This window comes from Ictalurus punctatus, chromosome 7 (genome assembly GCF_001660625.3).
Source record: "Ictalurus punctatus breed USDA103 chromosome 7, Coco_2.0, whole genome shotgun sequence".
Lineage (NCBI taxonomy): Eukaryota > Metazoa > Chordata > Actinopteri > Siluriformes > Ictaluridae > Ictalurus > Ictalurus punctatus.
The window spans coordinates 5,270,721-5,292,278 of NC_030422.2; the positions used below are offsets into that span (position 1 = coordinate 5,270,721).

At 43.5% G+C, this 21,558-nt stretch overlaps 3 protein-coding genes across 4 annotated transcripts; all 3 read right to left on the minus strand.

Moving 5' to 3' along the window:
• Positions 1-449: 449 nt before the first annotated feature.
• Positions 450-5,382, minus strand: tmem53 (transmembrane protein 53). Its single transcript, XM_017471431.3, has 3 exons — positions 5,203-5,382; positions 1,819-1,922; positions 450-1,720 (listed from the first exon to the last, which is right to left on the minus strand). The coding sequence occupies exons 1-3, from the start codon at positions 5,255-5,257 to the stop codon at positions 1,034-1,036; spliced, it is 846 nt and encodes a 281-aa protein (XP_017326920.1). The 5' UTR covers positions 5,258-5,382; the 3' UTR covers positions 450-1,033.
• Positions 5,383-7,065: 1,683 nt separating this feature from the next.
• opn4.1 (opsin 4.1) lies at positions 7,066-8,976 on the minus strand (the record flags this gene model as incomplete). The annotated part of the gene is given in 1 exon segment (NM_001200310.1): positions 7,066-8,976. A coding segment is annotated over 1 exon segment (1,506 nt). The 3' UTR covers positions 7,066-7,338.
• A 5,592-nt stretch (positions 8,977-14,568) lies between these two features.
• On the minus strand, positions 14,569-21,526 carry si:dkey-154p10.3 (zinc finger protein ZFP2). 2 transcript variants are annotated; one of them, XM_047156622.2, is made up of 8 exons: positions 21,368-21,526; positions 20,506-21,002; positions 19,700-20,393; positions 18,359-18,446; positions 17,999-18,232; positions 17,464-17,597; positions 16,153-16,276; positions 14,569-15,885 (listed from the first exon to the last, which is right to left on the minus strand). In XM_047156622.2, exons 2-8 carry the CDS (start codon positions 20,989-20,991, stop codon positions 15,687-15,689), a joined length of 1,959 nt encoding a protein of 652 aa, XP_047012578.1. In that variant the 5' UTR covers positions 20,992-21,002; positions 21,368-21,526; the 3' UTR covers positions 14,569-15,686. The 2 variants fall into 2 exon arrangements, with proteins under 2 accessions (XP_047012578.1, XP_047012579.1); XM_047156623.2 differs by having other exon boundaries at positions 20,506-20,999; positions 21,368-21,518.
• Between the last annotated feature and the right edge of the window lie 32 nt (positions 21,527-21,558).

A 21,558-nucleotide genomic window follows, 5' to 3' on the forward strand; every position in this document is an offset into this window, starting at 1 on the left:
CAACATCATAGAGTCGCTGTTGGAAAGGGCTCGAATATGTAGAAGATGCTGGAAAAGTAATGAATGTGCAGGACCTGGAGGATTTTTCTGAAGAACAGTGGGCGGTTTAACTGCTCAGGACAAACAATGGACTCGTGAACTAGAGTTAGGTTTATAACAAAATATAAAAACCATCCGTTGATCATCCGGGTAAGAACACACCGTGTTAAGAATCGAGTGTGTGTAAACTTTTCAAATGGTTCCTTTGTGTAAATTCAGTTATTATTGTGTCTTGTGGATTATATGTTAAAAAATATATATATATATATATATTATGTGAAAACAGATAAATAACAAAATGCTATTTTTATGATCCATGTAAACTCATGGCCTCAACTGTATCATTAAGTTGTCCATCTTTTCGCTTTTAAAAAAAAACACAGATTGTGAACCAACCACCAGATGGCTACTGCAGTGAAATGAGTCTTTATTTGAGGAAGGCACATAAGTTATAAACAGATCGAGGATGTCGAGTAGATTTAAAATCATCTTAAATTAAATCAAGCTTTCAATTCACATCACCAGACAAATACAGAATGCAACGCTTCAGTTAGTCAAACCTTATATAAACTTATATATAAGGTCAATCAGTACTATTTATACAAGGGGGGGTTGCGGGGGGTATACACTTTACAGCAGTTTCAAATCACTTAAAAAAAATATTGAATAAGAACACAATACGGTAGGTCTGGACAGTATGACAATACACGATCAATATTGTCATCGATTACAGGAAAAATACAATTCTCTCAGATAGCGTGCTGATATTTTTAGAACGCTGATCAGCTCCATGGTTATTATATCATTTATTGAGTTAAATTTCCTTCTAGAATCAGGTTGGTTTTTTAAACTGCATTACTATTTTGCTGCCGCTTAAGCATCGTGATACACGTTACGCATCGGGACGACATAATAATAAGGATCAGGATCATGATATGTTCGTTTTCTTTGCCATATCGCCCGACGCTTTCATACAATCGTTGTTACACGACGTTCACAGGCGTTTCTTCGTTAAGCTCTCGTCACGGTTAGTCATGCAGCTCTTCAGGAATGTCCGGCACCTGTTCGAGTAATCTTCGGGACAGTCTCGGAACAGACTCACGTGAGCCGGCGTGATGAAGTCGAAGCTCTCGACGCGCATCCCTTTCTCCTGCAGTGAGTGTACCATCTTCTGCACGTCTCTATACCTGATCACTAGGTCTGCTCTGGAGTAGAGGTACATCTGAGGCCAAGGCGCCGGACGCTCCATCATGGCGTCGTAGTGGTTCTTGTGGAAGTGTTTGGTCACGGGGTACAAGACGACTCTGAGCAGGAACACGGTCACGGTGAACAGAGCCAAGAGAAGACAGCGCAGCACGACGTTGACCTTGGTGCCAAGCGTGGTTCTGAGAGCTCGTACGGCGCCGATGACGTTCTGGCTTCCCGGCGCGCTGTCCATCACCGAGCCCGCCACGTACAGTGAGCCGAACTGCTTGTGGCTTTGCACGAGCTCCACCATGTAGCGGTAGAGCATGAAGCCGCCGTTGCTGAACACATGGAAGAAGATTGGGTTGTTCTCTACCTCGTAGTCGTACAGGATTTCCAGCAGTCTGTGCGCTGTGCTGCGGAGCTCCTTGTAGCCGAACGATTCGGAGATGAACACCGTCTTCAAGGGGGCTGTGTAGCGGACAGTTACACATCCCTGAAATTATGGCAAATAAAACATAAGGCACAGATTATAACGCGTACATGTAAAGTATAACAGAATGAATTTGGGGGTAGTCGAAGCTCAGAGCTTACTTGTTCGTTATAAATCGAGCTGTACTTTGAGAGATGCTTGTCTCGACAGCCGGCCCAGCCTAAAAGGATAACAACCGGTTGCTTCGATCCGTGCCAGTATTTCTCTAAAAGAAAAGAACAACAAAACAAAACAGAAGGTGTGCAAAGCGCAACAAGCTAAATTCTTATGCCTACACCTTTTAAAACTTCAAACCAGCTATGACACTGTAACGCAAGACCTTTGTTTACAGTACTGTATTAAATAAAGGAATAGCTTTAATAGCCAAAATTTAAAACGTGCACCATTGTCTGAAACGTAATCGATCAGAGAGGTCAGGTTTTGTTTCCAAAATTCATTCATTCATTCATACATCTACAAATCCTGGTCAGGATCGTAGTGGATCCAGGGCCCAAATTAGCAGAGCCCATCCACCTGCAGCCATGATTGTGGGAGTCGCGAGGAAACCGGAGAACCTGGAGGAAACCCATAAAGAGGTGGAAAGAACTTGAGAATCTCCACACAGACAGGAGACACAAGCTCAGGATCACGAACAAAGCAGGACGCTGGAGCGGTGAGGTTAAGCGATGGGACTGTAAGTATAGATGTGAACATGCGTGTCAAAGACACATCGGGATCCGATCACTCAAACCATATTAGGAGGTGGTCTGGGACGCATATGGCCACATCCCGTTTGTAGTGTTAACGCAAACGAGTCTCGACACTTCCCAGACAGCAAAAGTGGACCAACTTCAGATGATTCAGAATGCAGCACAATAACCGGCGAGTTACGGTGTAGCACAATAACCGGCGCGTTACGCTGTAGCACAATAACCGGCGCGTTACGGTGTAGCACAATAACCGGCGCATTACAGTGTAACACAATAACCGGCACGTTACGGTGTAGTACAATAACCGGCGCGTTACGGTGTAACACAATAACCGCCGCTTACGGTGTAGCACAATAACCGGCGCGTTACGGTGTAGTACAATAACCGGCACATTACGGTGTAGCACAATAACCGGCGCGTTACGCTGTAGTACAATAACCGGCGCGTTACGGTGTAGCACAATAACCGGCGCGTTACGGTGTAGTACAATAACCGGCGCATTACGGTGTAACACAATAACCGGTGCGTTACGCTGTAGTACAATAACCGGCACATTACGGTGTAGCACAATAACCGGCGCGTTACGCTGTAGTACAATAACCGGCGCGTTACGGTGTAGCACAATAACCGGCGCGTTACGCTGTAGTACAATAACCAGCGCGTTACGGTGTAACACAATAACCGGCGCATTACGGTGTAACACAATAACCGGCACGTTACGGTGTAGTACAATAACCGGCACGTTACGGTGTAGTACAATAACCGGCACATTACAGTGTAACACAATAACCGGCGCATTACGGTGTAACACAATAACCGGCACGTTACGGTGTAGTACAATAACCGGCACATTACAGTGTAACACAATAACCGGCGCATTACGGTGTAACACAATAACCGGCGCATTACAGTGTAACACAATAACCGCCGCGTTACGGTGTAGTACAATAACCGGCACGTTACGGTGTAGTACAATAACCGGCACGTTACGGTGTAACACAATAACCGGCGCGTTACGGTGTAGTACAATAACCGGCACATTACAGTGTAACACAATAACCGGCGCGTTACGGTGCAGTACAATAACCAGCGCGTTACGGTGTAACACAATAACCGGCACATTACGGTGTAGTACAATAACCGGCGCATTACGGTGTAGTACAATAACCGGCACATTACAGTGTAACACAATAACCGGCGCATTACGGTGTAGTACAATAACCAGCGCATTACGGTGTAGTACAATAACCGGCACGTTACGGTGTAGTACAATAACCGGCGCGTCACGGTGTAGTACAATAACCGGCACGTTACGGTGTAACACAATAACCGGCGCGTTACGGTGTAGTACAATAACCGGCACATTACAGTGTAACACAATAACCGGCGCATTACGGTGTAGCACAATAACCGGCACATTACAGTGTAACACAATAACCGGCGCGTTACGGTGTAGTACAATAACCGGCGCGTTACGGTGTAGTACAATAACCGGCGCGTTACGGTGTAGTACAATAACCGGCACGTTACGGTGTAGTACAATAACCGGCGCGTTACGGTGTAACACAATAACCGGCGCGTTACGGTGTAACACAATAACCGGCGCGTTACGGTGTAGTACAATAACCGGCGAGTTACGGTGTAGTACAATAACCGGCGCGTTACGGTGTAGTACAATAACCGGCACATTACAGTGTAACACAATAACCGGCGCGTTACGGTGTAACACAATAACCGGTGCGTTACGGTGTAACACAATAACCGGCGCGTTACGGTGTAGTACAATAACCGGCGCGTTACGGTGTAACACAATAACCGGCGCATTACAGTGTAACACAATAACCGGCGCGTTACGGTGTAGTACAATAACCAGCGCGTTACGGTGTAACACAATAACCGGCGCATTACGATGTAGCACAATAACCGGCACATTACAGTGTAACACAATAACCGGCGCGTTACGGTGTAGTACAATAACCGGCGCGTTACGGTGTAACACAATAACCGGCGCGTTACGGTGTAGTACAATAACCGGCGCGTTACGGTGTAGTACAATAACCGGCGCGTTACGGTGTAGTACAATAACCGGCGCGTTACGGTGTAGCACAATAACCGGCGCGTTACGGTGTAACACAATAACCGGCGCGTTACGGTGTAACACAATAACCGGCGCGTTACGGTGTAACACAATAACCGGCGCGTTACGGTGTAACACAATAACCGGCGCGTTACGGTGTAACACAATAACCGGCGCGTTACGGTGTAGCACAATAACCGGCGCGTTACAGTGTAACACAATAACCGGCGCGTTACGGTGTAACACAATAACCGGCGCGTTACGGTGTAGTACAATAACCGGCGCGTTACGGTGTAGTACAATAACCGGCGCGTTACGGTGTAGTACAATAACCGGCGCGTTACGGTGTAACACAATAACCGGCGCGTTACGGTGTAGCACAATAACCGGCGCGTTACGGTGTAACACAATAACCGGCGCGTTACGGTGTAGTACAATAACCGGCGCGTTACGGTGTAGCACAATAACCGGCGCATTACAGTGTAACACAATAACCGGCGCGTTACGGTGTAGTACAATAACCGGCGCGTTACGGTGTAGTACAATAACCGGCGCGTTACGGTGTAGCACAATAACCGTCGCGTTACGGTGTAGCACAATAACCGGCGCGTTACGGTGTAGCACAATAACCGGCGTTACTACACAGAACCATTGGAAAAGAGGCGGAACTTGCTACTCTTCGCCTGCGAGCTGACACTATTACATCTAGTCCGACTTACCTGAGACCTCTGGCTCCGGAAAAACTATGTTGTAGTCCATGCCATCATCTCCCATATTGAGACGTTTTATTATCCCTCTCGTCTGAATGCCATCAAAGTGAAAACGAGCCTCAGCTTCACTCCGACCTCACTGCACAGGGAATCAAAGAACCCATGCACTTCCGGTTGACGTCTCAGGCTCAATCCCGATTCGCTTCCTGTTGTACAAATAGTGCACTACATAACTGTTATTTTGTTCACTACTTAGTGCACGTGTATAGGCAACAAAGCGCCATTTGGGATACAACCTCAGTTTCAATGAAACGTTGCTATCGAAACGTAAAATGTAACCGTCGGTGGTCATTTGGGCCTGTGCACGTAATATAAAGAATAACTAAATTCCTACAAATATAGCCTCCATTTTCAAAGTGAAGCCTTTGCGGCACTTGAATCTATGTTAATAATGTAAATAGGAAAACTGCCGTAAAGTTGGTTTGATGTTCGATATTCGCGGATATTCGGAAATTAAGGGACCGTCTCTAAAGTTACATACGACATTGTTAAACACGATTCTAACTTCAGCAGCAATTGAAGGGAATGACTTACAGTCAGATAAACAACCGGAAAGTGTTCATCTAGGTGTCAGCTATAACGCACACCTTTTAGATTTTTGTTATTTATTAAAATAAGCTATTAAATCATATATAAATGAGATGTGAATTTCACTGCAGAATGGGCCCATTCTAATATTATAAACAAAATAAACTTTGGTAGCTGCTTTGCAAGTAACGTATTATTGGTGAAGGGGATGAATCTGTATAAGCAGTTAGAAACATTGCCCCTGGACCTGTATGAAAACTCAAGCCGTATAAAGCGTTGAATTGCTTGAATGGATGGTTTAATGTAAATCAAATAGGCCCTTTTTTTTTCTTTTTTTTTTTTTTTAAATCACATAGCGAGCCAGATAAGGTCATTCTTTTGATGAACCACCTTCACAGAAATGCATTCAAGCTAACAGTGAATACTAGCTAACACCAATAGTGACAAATCTCATGGGAGCTCGTTACAAAGAAAAAACGATACGGCAGCGGTTCCCCTGACCGTTCTCAGGACATGGTCAGGACAATCCCTTGTAATGCTAGCTCTAATTGAACTCCACTGGTGAGTCTAGATTCTGGGGGCATACTTGTGTACATGGGCACATCATGTTCCAGTGCTGTACTTAACAGCTAGAGCTTCAGTCTCGATGAATCATGACTAATGCACCTTTATGTACCGTCATGTGACAACGAACAAGCTTACACAGGTTATTCTCACTAACAAGCAGTCAAAACACGTGTTGTGTTGATGTCTCCGTAACTAGCTTGAAAGAGAGCAGCAAACAACATGGCTCATTGTGTGGTTTAATATGTTGTTGTAATGTATTGATTAAGAATGCCGGGTATGAGAAACCGGGAGATATTTGTCAGTCGGTTCTTCAAATACTGATTCGATTAGGATCACGGGGAAAACGACAAAGATAACCGTCTGCAAAACTGCTGCGGAGACGGCCATGGGGCTGAGGAGAGAGTGTCCTGTCCTGACTACTTTAAATAGCTTTTTTTTTTTGCTGATATTTTATATTTGGTTTTGGGAAGATATAAGCTGTTAGCATTGCATAGATGCCAATGAATGAAATGACAAGTTATTGTTACTATTGCTTTCTTATTTTCAAGTAAGTCCTCGATCGGCGAGTGTCTTTCTACGGTCGACCTGACGGTGATCTGGCGTCTGATGATGATGACGATGATGTGGAGTGTCTTTAAGCAGGAATTTCTTAACTGCACTGCGGTTATGCTTAAGTAGGCTTAGTCTGAGGGTGTCTGTGAAAAAAAGAAGCGTGACTGATCTCAACTCGAGTGTTTTATTCAGGTTTTTAAATATATATATATAAAGAAAACACCGGCGTACACGGGACAGATATATGAATTAAAGCTTCTGAAAAGAATGTAATTCTATACATTCAGTGAAATTATATATGATTAAATTTGTACATGGGTAAAAGAGGAAGAACTGGAGTACTTTTTACCCATCTTTAATAATACACCATAGAGTTTATACAGTGAAGCACGTTTTAAAAAGAACGATCCATCAAAGCCCGGCAGTGGCAGTCCTCGGTCAGTTACCTGATAGGAGAAAAGATTTAGTGTTAGAAAGCACTCCTCCGTCTGGTTCCAGAATAATGGAGGGCAGAGGAATGCTGCTAACTCTGTCAACCTTCACCATTTTCTGCCCAATTCCTGTGCTCGTGCCAGCCTGCTCCGGAGGGATGGCAGTGTCTGAAGAGATCTCTGTAGACACGCGTCTGGCGAAAGGCAGCGAGTTGGTACTGGAGCCATCAGCCTCACTGTCTGTCCAGCAGGATTCGGTGTCAGAAGCAGAAGACAGCCTTGTCTTCCCCCAGCGGCAGTTAGCACGCGTGGCATTGCCAATCCGGACACCCAGGGCATGCTGGCTGGTTAGGGTTGTCTGATGAGAAGAGGTGTCACTGGTGAAGATGGAGGATGAGCGCTTATTCATTCCAACACACAGGATAAAGCGAAGAAGAGGAACATGGCGCACAATGGCTAGTCTGTATTTAGGGTGTGTAATAGCATAGATTATGGGGTTGTGGATGGCAGAAGCCTTGGCGATCACTGCAGGGATGGAGTTCATATAAGGAGTGATGACATGAGCATAGCCAGCTGTGGCTGTGAGAGCCACCACGGAGTAAGGTGACCAGGAAATCACAAATAGTAAGATGACCAAGAGGGCCACTTTAGCCATTTTCCATTCAGTCTTGATGCATTCGAGCGCCTTAGGTGTTTCACCGGAGTCAAGCTGTCTTACCTCTCTCCGGGTTTTTCGGATAGCTCGGAAGATGACCAAGTAACAGGCAGCAATGATGCTCAGAGGGATGAAGAAGACGAACATGAAGAGAAGAATGGTGTAGGTGCGCACCGATGGCGTGAATGACATGTAGTCCCAAGAGCAGGAGGTCTGGAGACCCTCGGGAACATACGCACTCCAGCCGAAGAAAGGAGGTAGACTCCAGCCCAGAGCATAGAGCCATACCAGGGCTAGCACTGTACCAACTCTGCCTTGATTGACCTGTCCCAGCAAAGAAAGAGGCCAGGTTATGGCAAGGCAGCGGTCGACAGCTATAGCTGTTAGAGTCATCATGGAGCAGATCCCAAAGAGGGCACCACAGAAGGCATACAGTTCACACGCAAGCTCGCTGAACACCCAACGCCGGTGAAGGCTGGCCACAAAGAACACTGGCGGCTGAGTGAGTGACATGAAGAAGTCAGACACAGCCAGGTTGACCACCAACATGTTCCCTGGTGTACGTAGTGGGCGGCTACGGCAGAACACATAGATGACCAGCGCATTTCCTATTACGCCTGTGATCCCCACGATGAGGATGACCGACCCGATAACGTAGTGAGCGTGATCCGGGACGTCCACAGTAGGAAACAGGTGTGCAAATTCGTTGTGGTGGACGGGGGTCGGCCCATGGGATGGTATGTGCTGCATCTTATAGTTCTCAGCACTCAGGGACTCCTTAACCACGGCCGTGCAGTTAGAACCGCCTGGGTGGCAGAGATCACTCTCGCTCTCGCTCTCAGTTGACTGGAGGTTCATGATCTTCAGCAAGAATGGTCCAAAATATAATGTATATTTAAAACAAAAGGTTATGTTTAAAGAAGACTTGGCGGAAAGTGTAAAAAAAATGTTAAAATGTATCCCGTCGTACTCCCAACGTGAGCAAAAATGTCTCCAGCGCTAGCTTTTTATATGTATATTGATCATTGCACACAGGATGGCATTGATTTGTGTTCTCTGGTCTGGTTTTACATCTATGGATTGACGTTCTCACCTATGGTGGAGATTCAAAATAGTAGCAGACTCAAAATTAAGCCTGTCCAAAAAGCACACATTAATTTATATCAACATGTGGTTTTCCCAAAAATTATATGCGTCATCATCATGGGTATGGAGGGGATAGGGAAAGGGACCCTTATGGTAAGAGAAAAAAGTGGACCATGACAAACTATGGATTTTAGGAGTCATTAATTGACTAACTGTCACTACTGCTTGGGTTCAGCCTAACATTTAAGCCCTAAAGACGCTTTCTGACCCAAAATGAAGCTAAATAGATCGTTTGAGTGGCTGTGGTGAGCTGAATCAATTAGGCAGAGTTCAAAATGTAGAGCTGTGCATTTGTTCCCATAATTAACATCCTTTATTCTAAGAAGTGCTGACCTGAACAGCAAATGTTCCCCACCAGAAAGTCCCTGAAAATTGCCATTATAACAGGGACTTCCATCCATCCATCCATTTTCTTTACCGCTTATCCTACAGGGGAACCTGTCCCAGGGGGCATGGGGCACAAGGTGAGGTACACACCGGACAGGGTGCCAATCCATCGCAGGGCACAATCACTTACACACTCACACACCCGTTCATACACTACGGACACTTTGGACACGCCAATCAGCCTACCATGCGTGTCTTTGGACTGGGGGAGGAAACCGGAGTACCCGGAGGAACCCGGAGGAGAACATGCAAACTCCACACACTTAGGGCAGCGACAGGAATCGAACCCTCAACGCTGACCACTAAGCCACCGTGCGCCCTATAACAGGGTCTTTACAAATGTAAATTGAAATAAATCTGATGATACTGAACAGTTTTAGCTTTGCGCTAGTGATGTTAAGTGTTTATTGATTTATAATAACACTCTAGTGCATAGGAATCCCATGTGACTTATTTCATTTCAGCCATTACACGTCATCGAACTCTAAAACTATAAATACAACCCTACGAAACACCATCCCACTAAAGTTCTGACATTTTCCACATGAAGAAGAAGTCATTTGGTAAATGTGTTAGGAGGCTTTTAAAAGCATTGGTGATGAGAGCAGGGATGAAATTCATGAAAGGAGTCAGATATAAACTAACCAGGAGGTGGCAGCCAGTGCACTTCGAGCACAGTCTGTCATTCCACCACGCCTGGAGAGAAGCCAAGCCGATAATATTACTTTGTAGTATATTATTAATATGGTCTGGATTATGTAGCCCACTTTTATTGGACGCCAACGTTCTTCATGACACATCCTCTCCCACCATGTCTGTGTCCGTGTCACCACCTGGAAGATGAACATTTGGTGACCGGACAAGAAAGTGATCTCGTGATCTAATGAACTTTTGCATGTGCAACAGGACACTGTATCTGAGAACATACAGTATGAGCCCATAGACTCGCACACACGTTCTCTGTTCAATTTAAAACTGCCAGTTTTACTCAAAAATAGTCAGTGGTCTTACTCACACTTTGATTTCTCACTGTCCTTCAATAAAGATGCATCATAAAGTAAAGTTTCAGTGTTGGCCAAGCAGAATCCATTGGACCTCCATACGTCTGGAAAGCAAGATCATCATCAGATATAATAAGCAAGGAATAAAACGATCGGCTGTACTTTTATAAGAAGATAATAATCAATGATGGGGTGGAACATGGAATTGTAGTATAAATTGTAGTATTGGTCAGAAGACGTTGATTCGTTTTCTATAGCGGGAGTTCTTCTATGCTATCGTATCTATAGTAACAGCTCATTTACAGGAACTTGTATGGCAGACTCACTAAACCTCATAATGAACAATTAAAGAATATGTTGTTTAACAACCAAAAAAATGTAGAATTGTTAAGACGGTGATGTTTTCTGTACGCATTTATGAGAAGGAGTCTCCAGTGTCAGCACTTTGTAACAGTCAGAGGTGATACGCAACATGACAAGCTGCATTGTTATGTCTTATTAAAAAGAGAAGAACGAGAGGCTGGTGAGGAAATGACTGCAATAACCTAAGCGATAACAGGAACTAACCTGTTTCACAACATTAGATGCATGGATAAAAATGTTGCTTTTTCATTGTTTGTTAAATAAAAACTGTAATCACTAGCTCATTTTTAAGAGAGCCATCCCATCATTGATTATTATCCCAGAGGTGTGAAGTTCTTCACAAGCAGTCGTCTGAAGACAAACCTGCCTCTGTGACGGGACTGAAAGGCTGAACCGTGTCATCGGTGACTTTCATAGCCTGCTCAGGTAGAGGTTCCTCAACCAATGGGAGCAACGCGTCAGACTGCGAATACTGAGAAAGACAAAAAAGTCAGTACAAATAAATACCGCAAAGCGTCCAAACTCTTGGATCAAAACCTTTTTCATACCTTATTAAACATGCAGATTATACTGGTCAGTAATTTTTCCACCTCGTCCAACTGGCTTTGTGTCATTGCTGATTCCATGATTCTTTTAGCGTCTGTGGAGTTTTAAACATTTCAGAGTTGAACTGAATAATTCCTGTGAAATTCCTGCCGTCTGCCTGAAAGCATTGTACCGTTAAATTTAAGTGTGAAATTTACAGCTACACCAGGATTCCACCTTCTGGAAATGATTATTCTGACGTTCTAATGCTCTTTTCTCGACTAGATCGTTCCACTTTTGTCTGACATGTCGCCCAGCTTCTTAATGCCTTACCTCAGGGATGGAAAGTAGTGGAGTATAAACACTTCATTAACCCACACTCCTAGACTATATGGTTCCCTACGGGTTCTTCGGATAGTAAATAGTTCTCAGGGCCGTTTTAGAACCCTTTCCAAAACGGTGTATAAGGTTCTACAGAAGCCCTCATGCATGCTTTCATACTGGTGGGAGGAAAATCATTGGTCGGTGAGCATTTTGCGCTGAAGGAAAAAAGCGTCTCGGTTGACCCTGTAACTGTAACCATAACGACGCTCTTACCTGTCCTACCTAGCATCAGTGAACTAGCTGGTATCGAAGTCAATTAAATTGACCTTTAAATTAGGTTGATGAAATATTGGCAATGAATGACTTTTGATGAAACATATCGTAGGTTGAGAATGAATTGTGTAGTGCGAAAGCACAATAAGGGTCCCTCTAAAGGGACAAACCAAAGAACACTAACTTTTTTTCTTTTTCTTTTTTTTAGGTATTAAATTTTTGAGGAATTTTACTCCAGTACTAAACACAGCCTAATGACTACATCAATCTATCAACTTATTACTGCTATCTGTGATGACAGAAAACCACTAGGCAACTTAGGATCTTAGATAGAGCACAGATGTGTACATATACAGTACTGTGAAAAAGTATTTGCCCCCATCCTGATTTTTTCTGTTTTTGTGTAGCTCTCATACTAAAATGTTTCAGAACTTAAAACAAACTGGAAGATGAAACAAAGGCAACCTTTGTGTAAATACACAATACAGTTTTTAAATGATTATTTATTGAAGCAAAAATGTTATCCAATACCAACTGAGCCTGTGTGAAAATGTATTTGCCCCTGTAGTTACTAATTCCCCAAATCTATGAAACTGCATTGATAACGGGGTTCAGCTGGACTAGACACACCCAGACCTGATTACTGCAAACCCTGTTCAATCACATCAACACTTAAATAGAACTTTTTCAACAGCATGAAGTTGGGTAAAAGGTCTTACCCAGTAACACACTATGCTAAAGTAGAAAGAAATTCCAGAAATGATGAGGAAGGTGATTGAAAGACATCAGTCTGGGAAGGGTTACAAAGACATTTCAAAGGCTCGAGACTCCAAAGAACCACAGCGAGAGTCATTATCTCCAAATGGAAAAACTCTGCACAGTAGTGAACCTTCCCAGAAGTGGCCGACCTTCCAAAATTCCTCCAAGAGCACAGCAATGATTCATCCAGGAAGTCACAACAGACCCAAGGACAACATCAAAGGAACTACAGGCCTCTCTTGCATCAATAAAGGTCACTGTTCATGTCTCCACTATCAGAAAGACACTGGGCAAAAATGCCATCCATGGAAGAGTGGCGAGGAGAAAACCACTGCTACCCCAGAAGAACATTAAGACTCGTCTGAATTTTACCAAAACACACCCTGATGATCCTCAAACCTTTTGGGAGAATGTTCTGTGGACTGATGAGCTGAAAGTGGAACTGTTTGGAAGACAGGAGTCCCGTTACATCTGACGTAAACCAAACACTGAATTCCACAAAAAGAACATCATACCTACAGTCAAGCATGGTGGAGGAAGTGTGATGGTGTGGGGATGCTTTGCTGCTTCAGGGTCTGGGCAACTTGCAGTAATTGAGGGAAACATGAATTCTGCTCTCTACCAGAAAATCCTAAAGGAGAATGTTCCGGTCTTCAGTCCTTAAGTTGAAACTCAAGCGCAACTGGATTACGCAGCAAGACAACGATCCAAAGCAGAGGAGTAAACCCTAGTCCTAGAAGTAAGTGAAACTCTGCTCCTCAGAGATCGGAAGCGTTTGGTTGCAGTTATTGCTGCTAAAAGTGGCACAAACCGATTTTAAGTTTAAGGGGGCAGTTAGTTTTTCACATGGGTATTGGATAACTTTTTTTTGCTACCATAAAAAAATACAATAAAAACTGTATTGTGTTTATTCAGGTTGCTTTTGTTTTATGTTGTATTCCCTTTGAAGATCTAAAACTATTTATTACGAGATATACACAAAACAGAAGAAATCAGATATTCTTTTTTCAAAGCACTGTACATATTCGCTTGGTTGTGTAACGGTGCGGTGAAGGATATTTAAATGAGAATACATTTTTGTTTATCCCATCTCTGTGAAAGCCGCCTACTTAAATCCTTTAAAATCAAGTGGATTTTTTTTTTTGGAAGTGCACATTAACATTTAAGTGTTACATCAGCTTCTTTGAGAAACTTGACAATGGCTACAATAGGCATACTACTGTACTAAAGAGTGCAGTGATCAGACATTTCGCACGTTAGAAACTCTCGGAAAACGACTTCTCTTGTGAAACCTGATCACAAATCGGCAGTCAAAATAAATGAAACATGAAACACTCACCCAAGTCCACGTCACGCTAATTTGAAGCACCTTTCAGAGAAGAAAACGTTTTCTCAGTTCTGCTTAAAAGCGCATTTTAGTAAACGAAATAGATTTGTGAAGGAAATAACCAGCACTGTTTGTTAGAACACACACTGTACCACCCTGTAAGTTGTATAGTGTAAATCTCGGTCGACTTCAGCTTGGAAGTATTCCAACATTCCCCTCCGTGTCTATGGGAAACATGGGTTCTTTAAGACACCGTGTTGGTTACACTTACTTTGTACTAGCTGTGGGATTTCACTCTATGGAAGAGACTTTTAGGCCACTAAATTTAAGCATTCAATATTCAATATCCCATAATGTTTGTGGGTGTACTGAAAATTATATTCTGTAGCCCACTAAGCACAATGAGCTAACTGTTCAGCTCCAAAACAATAAAATAAACAGATAAATAAATAAACAAATAAGGACAGCAAAGCAGGATGTTTCTCAAAATAGAAATTATTTTACTTCCATTGTACGATTGATTATTGAAAACTAATTCAACTTCAAATTTATAAAAGTGCAATGATATATATATATATTTATATATTTCACATCGATCACATTATAAAACCTCGGTTGCAACAAAAATATAACAGAAAATATTTTATTAGTGGTCTGTAAGGCTGCAGAAAAGTATTTTCACAGTCCCAGTGTTTGTGTGAATTAATCAGCAAAATATTTTTTGATAAACTGGCTCGCAGATGAGAACAGCTGTATCGAATATCGTTTCGCACTGTTGTTTATTGTTATTTTCAGGAATATAATGTAAAAACTGTGAGAAGCGATGACTTTACTTACGCTCGAGTCTTTTACGGATAGTCCCGAATGATTATTTCCTTTCGCAATAACAACCGATTTAAATGACAAATAAGGAATTTAATAAGCGATTTATTTTAAATAATAACACACAAAACTTGACTTTTTGACTTTTGTGGATTTCAACTGATCCATAGCAGAACCATATATGACAGAGCCATATCTCTATTCAGTTCTCACCTGGGTTCCCACTGAAGCTAAGCAGGGTTGAGTCTGGACAGTACCTGGATTGGAGGCCTCCTGGGGAAAACTAAGGTTGCTGCTGGAAGTGGTATTAGTGAGGCCAGCAGGGGGCGCTCACACTCTGGTCTATGTGGGGCCTAATGTTCCAGTATAGTGACGACACTATACTGTCAAAACAAGCAATGTCTTTCAGATGAGACGTTAAACCGTGATCCTGAGTCTCTTAAAAATCCCTGTACCCTTATCATAAAAGAGTAGGGGTATAACCCCGGTGTCCTGGCGAAATTCCCCCATTGACCCTTATCTATAATGGCCCCCTAATAATCTCCATCCCTGAATTAGCTACATCACTCGCTCCTCTCCACTAACAGCCGGTGTGTGGTGGGCATTCCGGCGCACTATACTATTAGTATCAGCATCAAGTGGCTTCACTTGATATTATATTCCACCCAGATACAGAGACAAGTGCTTTCTTACATTTCTGTCATTGGTGAAGTAAATTAAGGCAATTTTTCCTATCTCGCTTATTCAGACTGATCTTTGTGTTATTGTCGGTGTCATTTGGAGGTTCGAGTTCTTTTAGAAGACGGTGTGCTCCTCGGCCCGAGTATAGAAGAGTTCTCAGAGGTGTGGTGTTTGCGTGTGTGTCGTAGCAGCAGTTGCCGGTCCGGTGTTGAGTATTGGCACAGCGGGCAGGGGAATGACTCTCCGGTGTGATGCCGACGTGAGTGGAGGTCCAAGCTTTTCTTTTGGATGCTGCAATAATCACAACATGAGATGCAGTTGTCAGTTACACACACACATTATATATATATATATATATATATATATACACATATATATGGCTGAATGAGTGTCTAGACATTAAACAGTCACTTATCTAGGGATTATCTAGGGATTTGAAACATGTTCTTTATATTCTTTACATCGTATACACTAACTGTCCCTGCCCATGGTTAGTTGTATTGTAGTTAGTTTTTAATGGTTCATGGGGTGATGGAGCGTGTATGCGTGTGTGTTTACCAGCTGTACGGACAGTACTGGCAGCGGTAGGGCTTTTCCTGAGTGTGTGTCCGTGAGTGTCGCCTCAGAGAGCTCCTGTCGATGGAGGCATACGAACACTGGGGACACTTGTAAGGCTTTTCACCTACAGCAAGCAAGAAAACGCTTTTTCACCTGAAAGGGTTTAGACGAAACCTATAGGATAAGTCAGGTGTCATGGCAACCAAAACCCTCGAACATTAGGCCGGACAGCTTTCTTTCACACTGTAGCAATAACTTCAAATTTGCCATGGCTTTAGTTTAATCACAGCATGATAGGAACAAAACAACAGCACCGTCATGTATTAAATGTCTACGTTCTAGAACACGTAAAACCTGAACATGAAAGGAGTATTCTAAAGGCGACTCATGTAAACACCTTAATCGGAATACTGTCTTATTGAGAATAAGGTCAATGATTACATCACTGCTGCCCGTGTAAACGTAGTCAGATTGTCCTCAAAGCTGCTGCACCACAGCCTGAATGAAATCTTTTCATGTGGTTGAGATGCATATCAAATAGAAACATACTTCAGTTCAGGAAAACGTGTAGCGTTCAACCTTTTTCAATATAGTCGTAAATATCAGCCCGTCATCGCATGGAGGGTTTTCCCAGGCCACCGCATGTTTAGGAATGCGATACTTAAGATTGCACTGACAAACCGTTTGTATGCCATATACTTGATTTAAACTGTAAGACGAGTGTACGGGTGTATCTCAAAAAATTTGAATATCGTGGAAATGTTTTTCGACAGTGTTATTTAATTCAAAAAGTGGAACTTTCATATATCGTAGATTCGTTACACATAAAGTGAAATATTTCAAGCCCGTGTTTGTTTTAATCTCGATGATGACGGCTCACGGAAATCACACATCCAGTATCTCCAAATATTCGAATATAGAATTTATAATACAGAAATGTCGACCTTGTGGAAAGTGTGTTCATTTATGCACCGATACTCGGTCGGGGTTTTAATCCTTTTGTATGAATGACTGCGTGAACGCGGCGTGGCGTGGAGGCGATCAGCCTGTGGCACTGCTGAGGTGTTCTGGAAGCCCAGGACGCTTTGATAGCGGTCTTCAGCTCGTCTGTATTGTCGGGTCTGGTGTCTCATAGATTCTCTATGGGGTTCGGGTCGGCTGGCCAATCAGGCGCAGTAACACCACGGTCAGTAAACCAGTGATTCATACTTTTTTTTTTTATCAAATTACGGAAAAAATGAACTCTTCCATGATATTCAATTTTTTTGAGATGCACCTGTATATGCTACCAAAGTAATAAATGTGCTGAACCTGTGTGGACACGCATATGCTGAATGAGTGAGGCTTTCAGTCTGGTGCTGTAGTTGCAGGCAGGGCACTTAAAAGGCTTCTCCCCCTGATGAATATCCATGTGACGCCGCATGGTCAGCTTGGTGGAAAATTTTCTGTCAACAAGAATTGTTCAAAATATAAAAGGCTCACGACTGATTGTATACGTCCTGTAATGTTAATCATCATCTCTATATCATCTTTACTAAAAAGACAGACAGTTCTTAGTCCAATTAAACATTATAGGCAGATACAGCACATTGCTGGAGAAAAAAAAAATTATTATTGTTATTATTATCTTTCTGGTCTATTTACACCTCTAAGTCTAAACCCGACTCAATGAAAAGTTTAAGTCAGGAATTGAATGGTACACGACTGGCAACCAATATATATGCCAATATAAGATGCAATAGTTATTAACGTAGTCTAAATCTCTGTACTTCAGCCCTCTGAAGAGTTCTACATATAACAGGGTACAGGAAATTTGGAAACTGGAAAGAGTATCAGTAGAACGTACTTATCACAAAGCGTGCAGCAGAAGTCTTTCCGTTTAGTGAAAGTCTTTAATCCCACACTAGTCTCCTGCTCGGTGGATATTATACACTCCCTTTTGTCCTTGTCGCTTTTCTTCTTTCTCACCACCTCGTGCTTCACGCTCATCTTGGTCACATGTCTCCACGACTCCGCCTGCACATCTCCGAGGCATTTGGAGTAACTGTTTGACAACTGCGAATCAAACTTCACGGATGATCTGTGTGTGAATGACAAACGAACACGGCATGAAATTCTGGTATCATCTGAAGTATATTAGTATAATCTGAAGTGCTAGTGTGTAACACCATTGGCTGGCAGGAAATACATACGAGGAGATACGTACAAGTTGTAGGAGAGGTTGTGGTGTGAATCGCCATCACCCTGCGCGTGCTGATTGAGGACGTGCTTGTACGTCTTCTTCCAAGCTTTTTCTGAGAGACAGGATTGGCATGTGATACGAACAAATAGTATATAAATGTTCTTGATCTTCTCATCATGTCACCTGGCACCGCTTACATAAAGCTGTGTAGTAGCAATATGCCTTGGTGTCATTTCTGTCACTTTAATACGAATGGAACACAGCAGACCTTCTCAACCTTCTCTAACTAAAGCCACCCCCCCCCCCCCCCCCCCAAGCCTCCCCTATCATGTGACCCCCCTCCTCCCACCCACACACACACACACACACACACACACACACACACACACACACACACATTGGAGGAAACCAGTTAGGCAGGCTAAGCTCCGCCTCTCCCCAGCAAAAAGAAAACACAGAGGGAGAGGGAACACGGGGTTTTACATTTATGCACATTCTATTTACACATTTTCATATAGACATGTATCAGCAGCAACGCCGATTGGTTGGCTGAGAGGTGTGTCAATCAGAGCACTACTGCTCAAAGTGCCTCTGAAGTGTAAACAATAAAGTGTAAACAAAACAATTTTCCCCCTTTTTGCATCCAGTACTTTCCCTCTTCTTTAGAAATACTTCAGAAGAGTGAAACATGGAACTCTCGTTGTTTTCCGCCCTTTCGTCACTGTGTAATTCAGGAAATTCTGCTGTGGTTCATGCGAGGTCGTGCTCTCGTTACGTGCAAGTATGAATACTTCAACTTGGGTCAGAAACTTATGTCTAACAAATTAGTCATGTAAAACCACCCTGAGGCCTGTTTCGTCAAGTTTTGAGTTGGGAAAAATAAAAATGAAAAAAATCTAACCCGGGTTAGTTAACATTTTTCACCAGGTGAAAAGAAGCATCCCTCGAACAGAACCGCAAAACAATAGAAGCAACACATAGAGTTTGCGGTACGGTAAGAGCGTCTCAAGAAGCCGGCAGAGATGAACTATACCGTCTGCCGAAAATCCACATCTTTCGTACAGATGGTCATTGGGAAAAGCAAGGGGATTGTGTCTGTCCTTAAAAGTTCTTTCCCTTCGAAGTCCCTTTATTATTTGCGCTCCGAGCTCCACAAACGGTGAAGCCACTTCTACAACCACTAAAGGGTTCACTTTGATGCATCGGATTTAGATCACTCTGCTCGCAGCTGATTGGTCCAAGTTGTTGAGACCGTAAAAAGCACAGTTTGCTCAAACTACACTCAAACTTACCTGAAACCGGCGTCGTGAAACAGGCCTCTGGCCCTGAACATGTAATGAATGAACTTACGTTATATCGGCTTACCTGTGAAATCGCAGTGCAAGCACTTAAACCCTCCCTGTATGTGGCAGCGCTGGTGCATCTCCCACTCCTGCCCTGGGCGGCACCACTCGAAGCACAGGGAGCACTGTGTCAGAGAAGCGGGCTTAGTCCGAGCTCGGTTATGCCTCTTCTGGTGAGCTTCACACAAGTCTGATCTCCTGAACGTCCTGGGACAAAAAGAACACTTGTGGTGTTTAGACCTCTTCTTTCTAGCATGGCTCCTCCAGTGGCACTCCATATCGGCCCAGTCTGCCGCTGCTCGGCCACAGCGCGGGCATTTGAAGCCCTGCTCACCATCGTGGCACTTCAGGTGCACCTCTAGCAGCCTATGGTTGGCCAAGACGGCCTGACAGAAAACACAAGAAAGACCCATTTCCTCTTCAGCCTGCTTTTGTATTTCAGGCGTGGTCAGAAGGGGTTGTTTGTCTTCCAGGAAAGTCTCCGAGACGTCCTGTCCACCAGGGGGCACAGAAAGGGTGGCAGGCTGAGAGGGACATTTGGCGCTAGAGATTCTGCACAAGCCGAGGGTCATTAAATGAGCAGACTGCGCCATTTCTTCATCCTCAGCACAGGCGATTTCAGCAGAAAGGGGCCCTTGGAGTCTGTGGCTGGAATCCTCCAGCTGAAAAACGTCCTCCTCTTCGCAGTGTCTGTCTTCGTCAAACAAAGTGCTCACCTTGACAAAATGTACCAAGCGCATCAAATTAAAGCATATGCTGTCATTTTTATACGTCTACGTTTTCTGTTTCTCGAGCTGCTGCTCTATAAAACTCTGACTTTGGACTCACCTCACACGTCTGGGCCACATGAAGGTTGCTGTCAGAGTTGGCGCTCAAGTTGATATCGCATGGCGGCGGGCTGATGTTCTGCAGCATGCCATACATTGGGAGCAGGAACATGCGGTCCATGTCCATGTGATCCTCGCCATTTTTGGAGCCAGAATGGAGATCATAAGGAGAGGCGTTCTGGTCGAGCTCAGTCAAGCTCTCCTCATCCTCCTTCTCCAGGCAGGAGAGGTGGCGGCATGGTGGTGATGATAATGGTGGTGAAGAATGGCTCTCGGTGATGTGACTGCAGATCCTACCCTTCAGACTGCTGGTGAATTGGCACACTCTGCAGCGGAACACCTCAACCAAGAAGGCCTCCACCAAATTGGACAAACGGGCTTCAATGCCCTTGGCAGACATGGAATAAAGGTTGGATGTGACGCTCTCTTCTCCAAGTCTCAGCGTTACAGGGTCTATGAGCTGATATGCATCTTTAATCCCAGCCATACTATGGACTACTGACATAAAAGAAACACACACACACACACACACACACACACACACACAAACATATTGGTAAGACATAAGGGAAGAAAGGTGGCTAGAGATCAGAGACTAAGGCTACATAATAATTCCTACACTATTCAACATGGTACACATCTCAAACCCTACTCGAGTTGTGAGTTGAGTTTTTACACTTTCATGTTTAAGATATATTCAATTATACTATTGCTCTTCCTGCATGTATAGTAACGCTGTTACAAGGTCTGATGTTTGTTTACGTGGTTACAAAAACACTATACTGTGTATAGTGCACGTGGGACAGTCTCAATTAAATAAACATTTATTTCACAGTAAGTAGCTTTCATTAACTTCACCTCACCTGTTTCCTAACTTCAGTTCTTTGTATTTCTTTCGCTTTAACGCAACTGATTAGAACAGAATAGGTGGTCTGTGTTGTTTTATGATACTACACTACAGAATGAAAAATAACGCTGGATATGTGACTAGCTGACCAGCTAGCATTGTTGTTTAGGGATCAGTGCAAAATGCTCTGAGAAAGATCAAACGTAA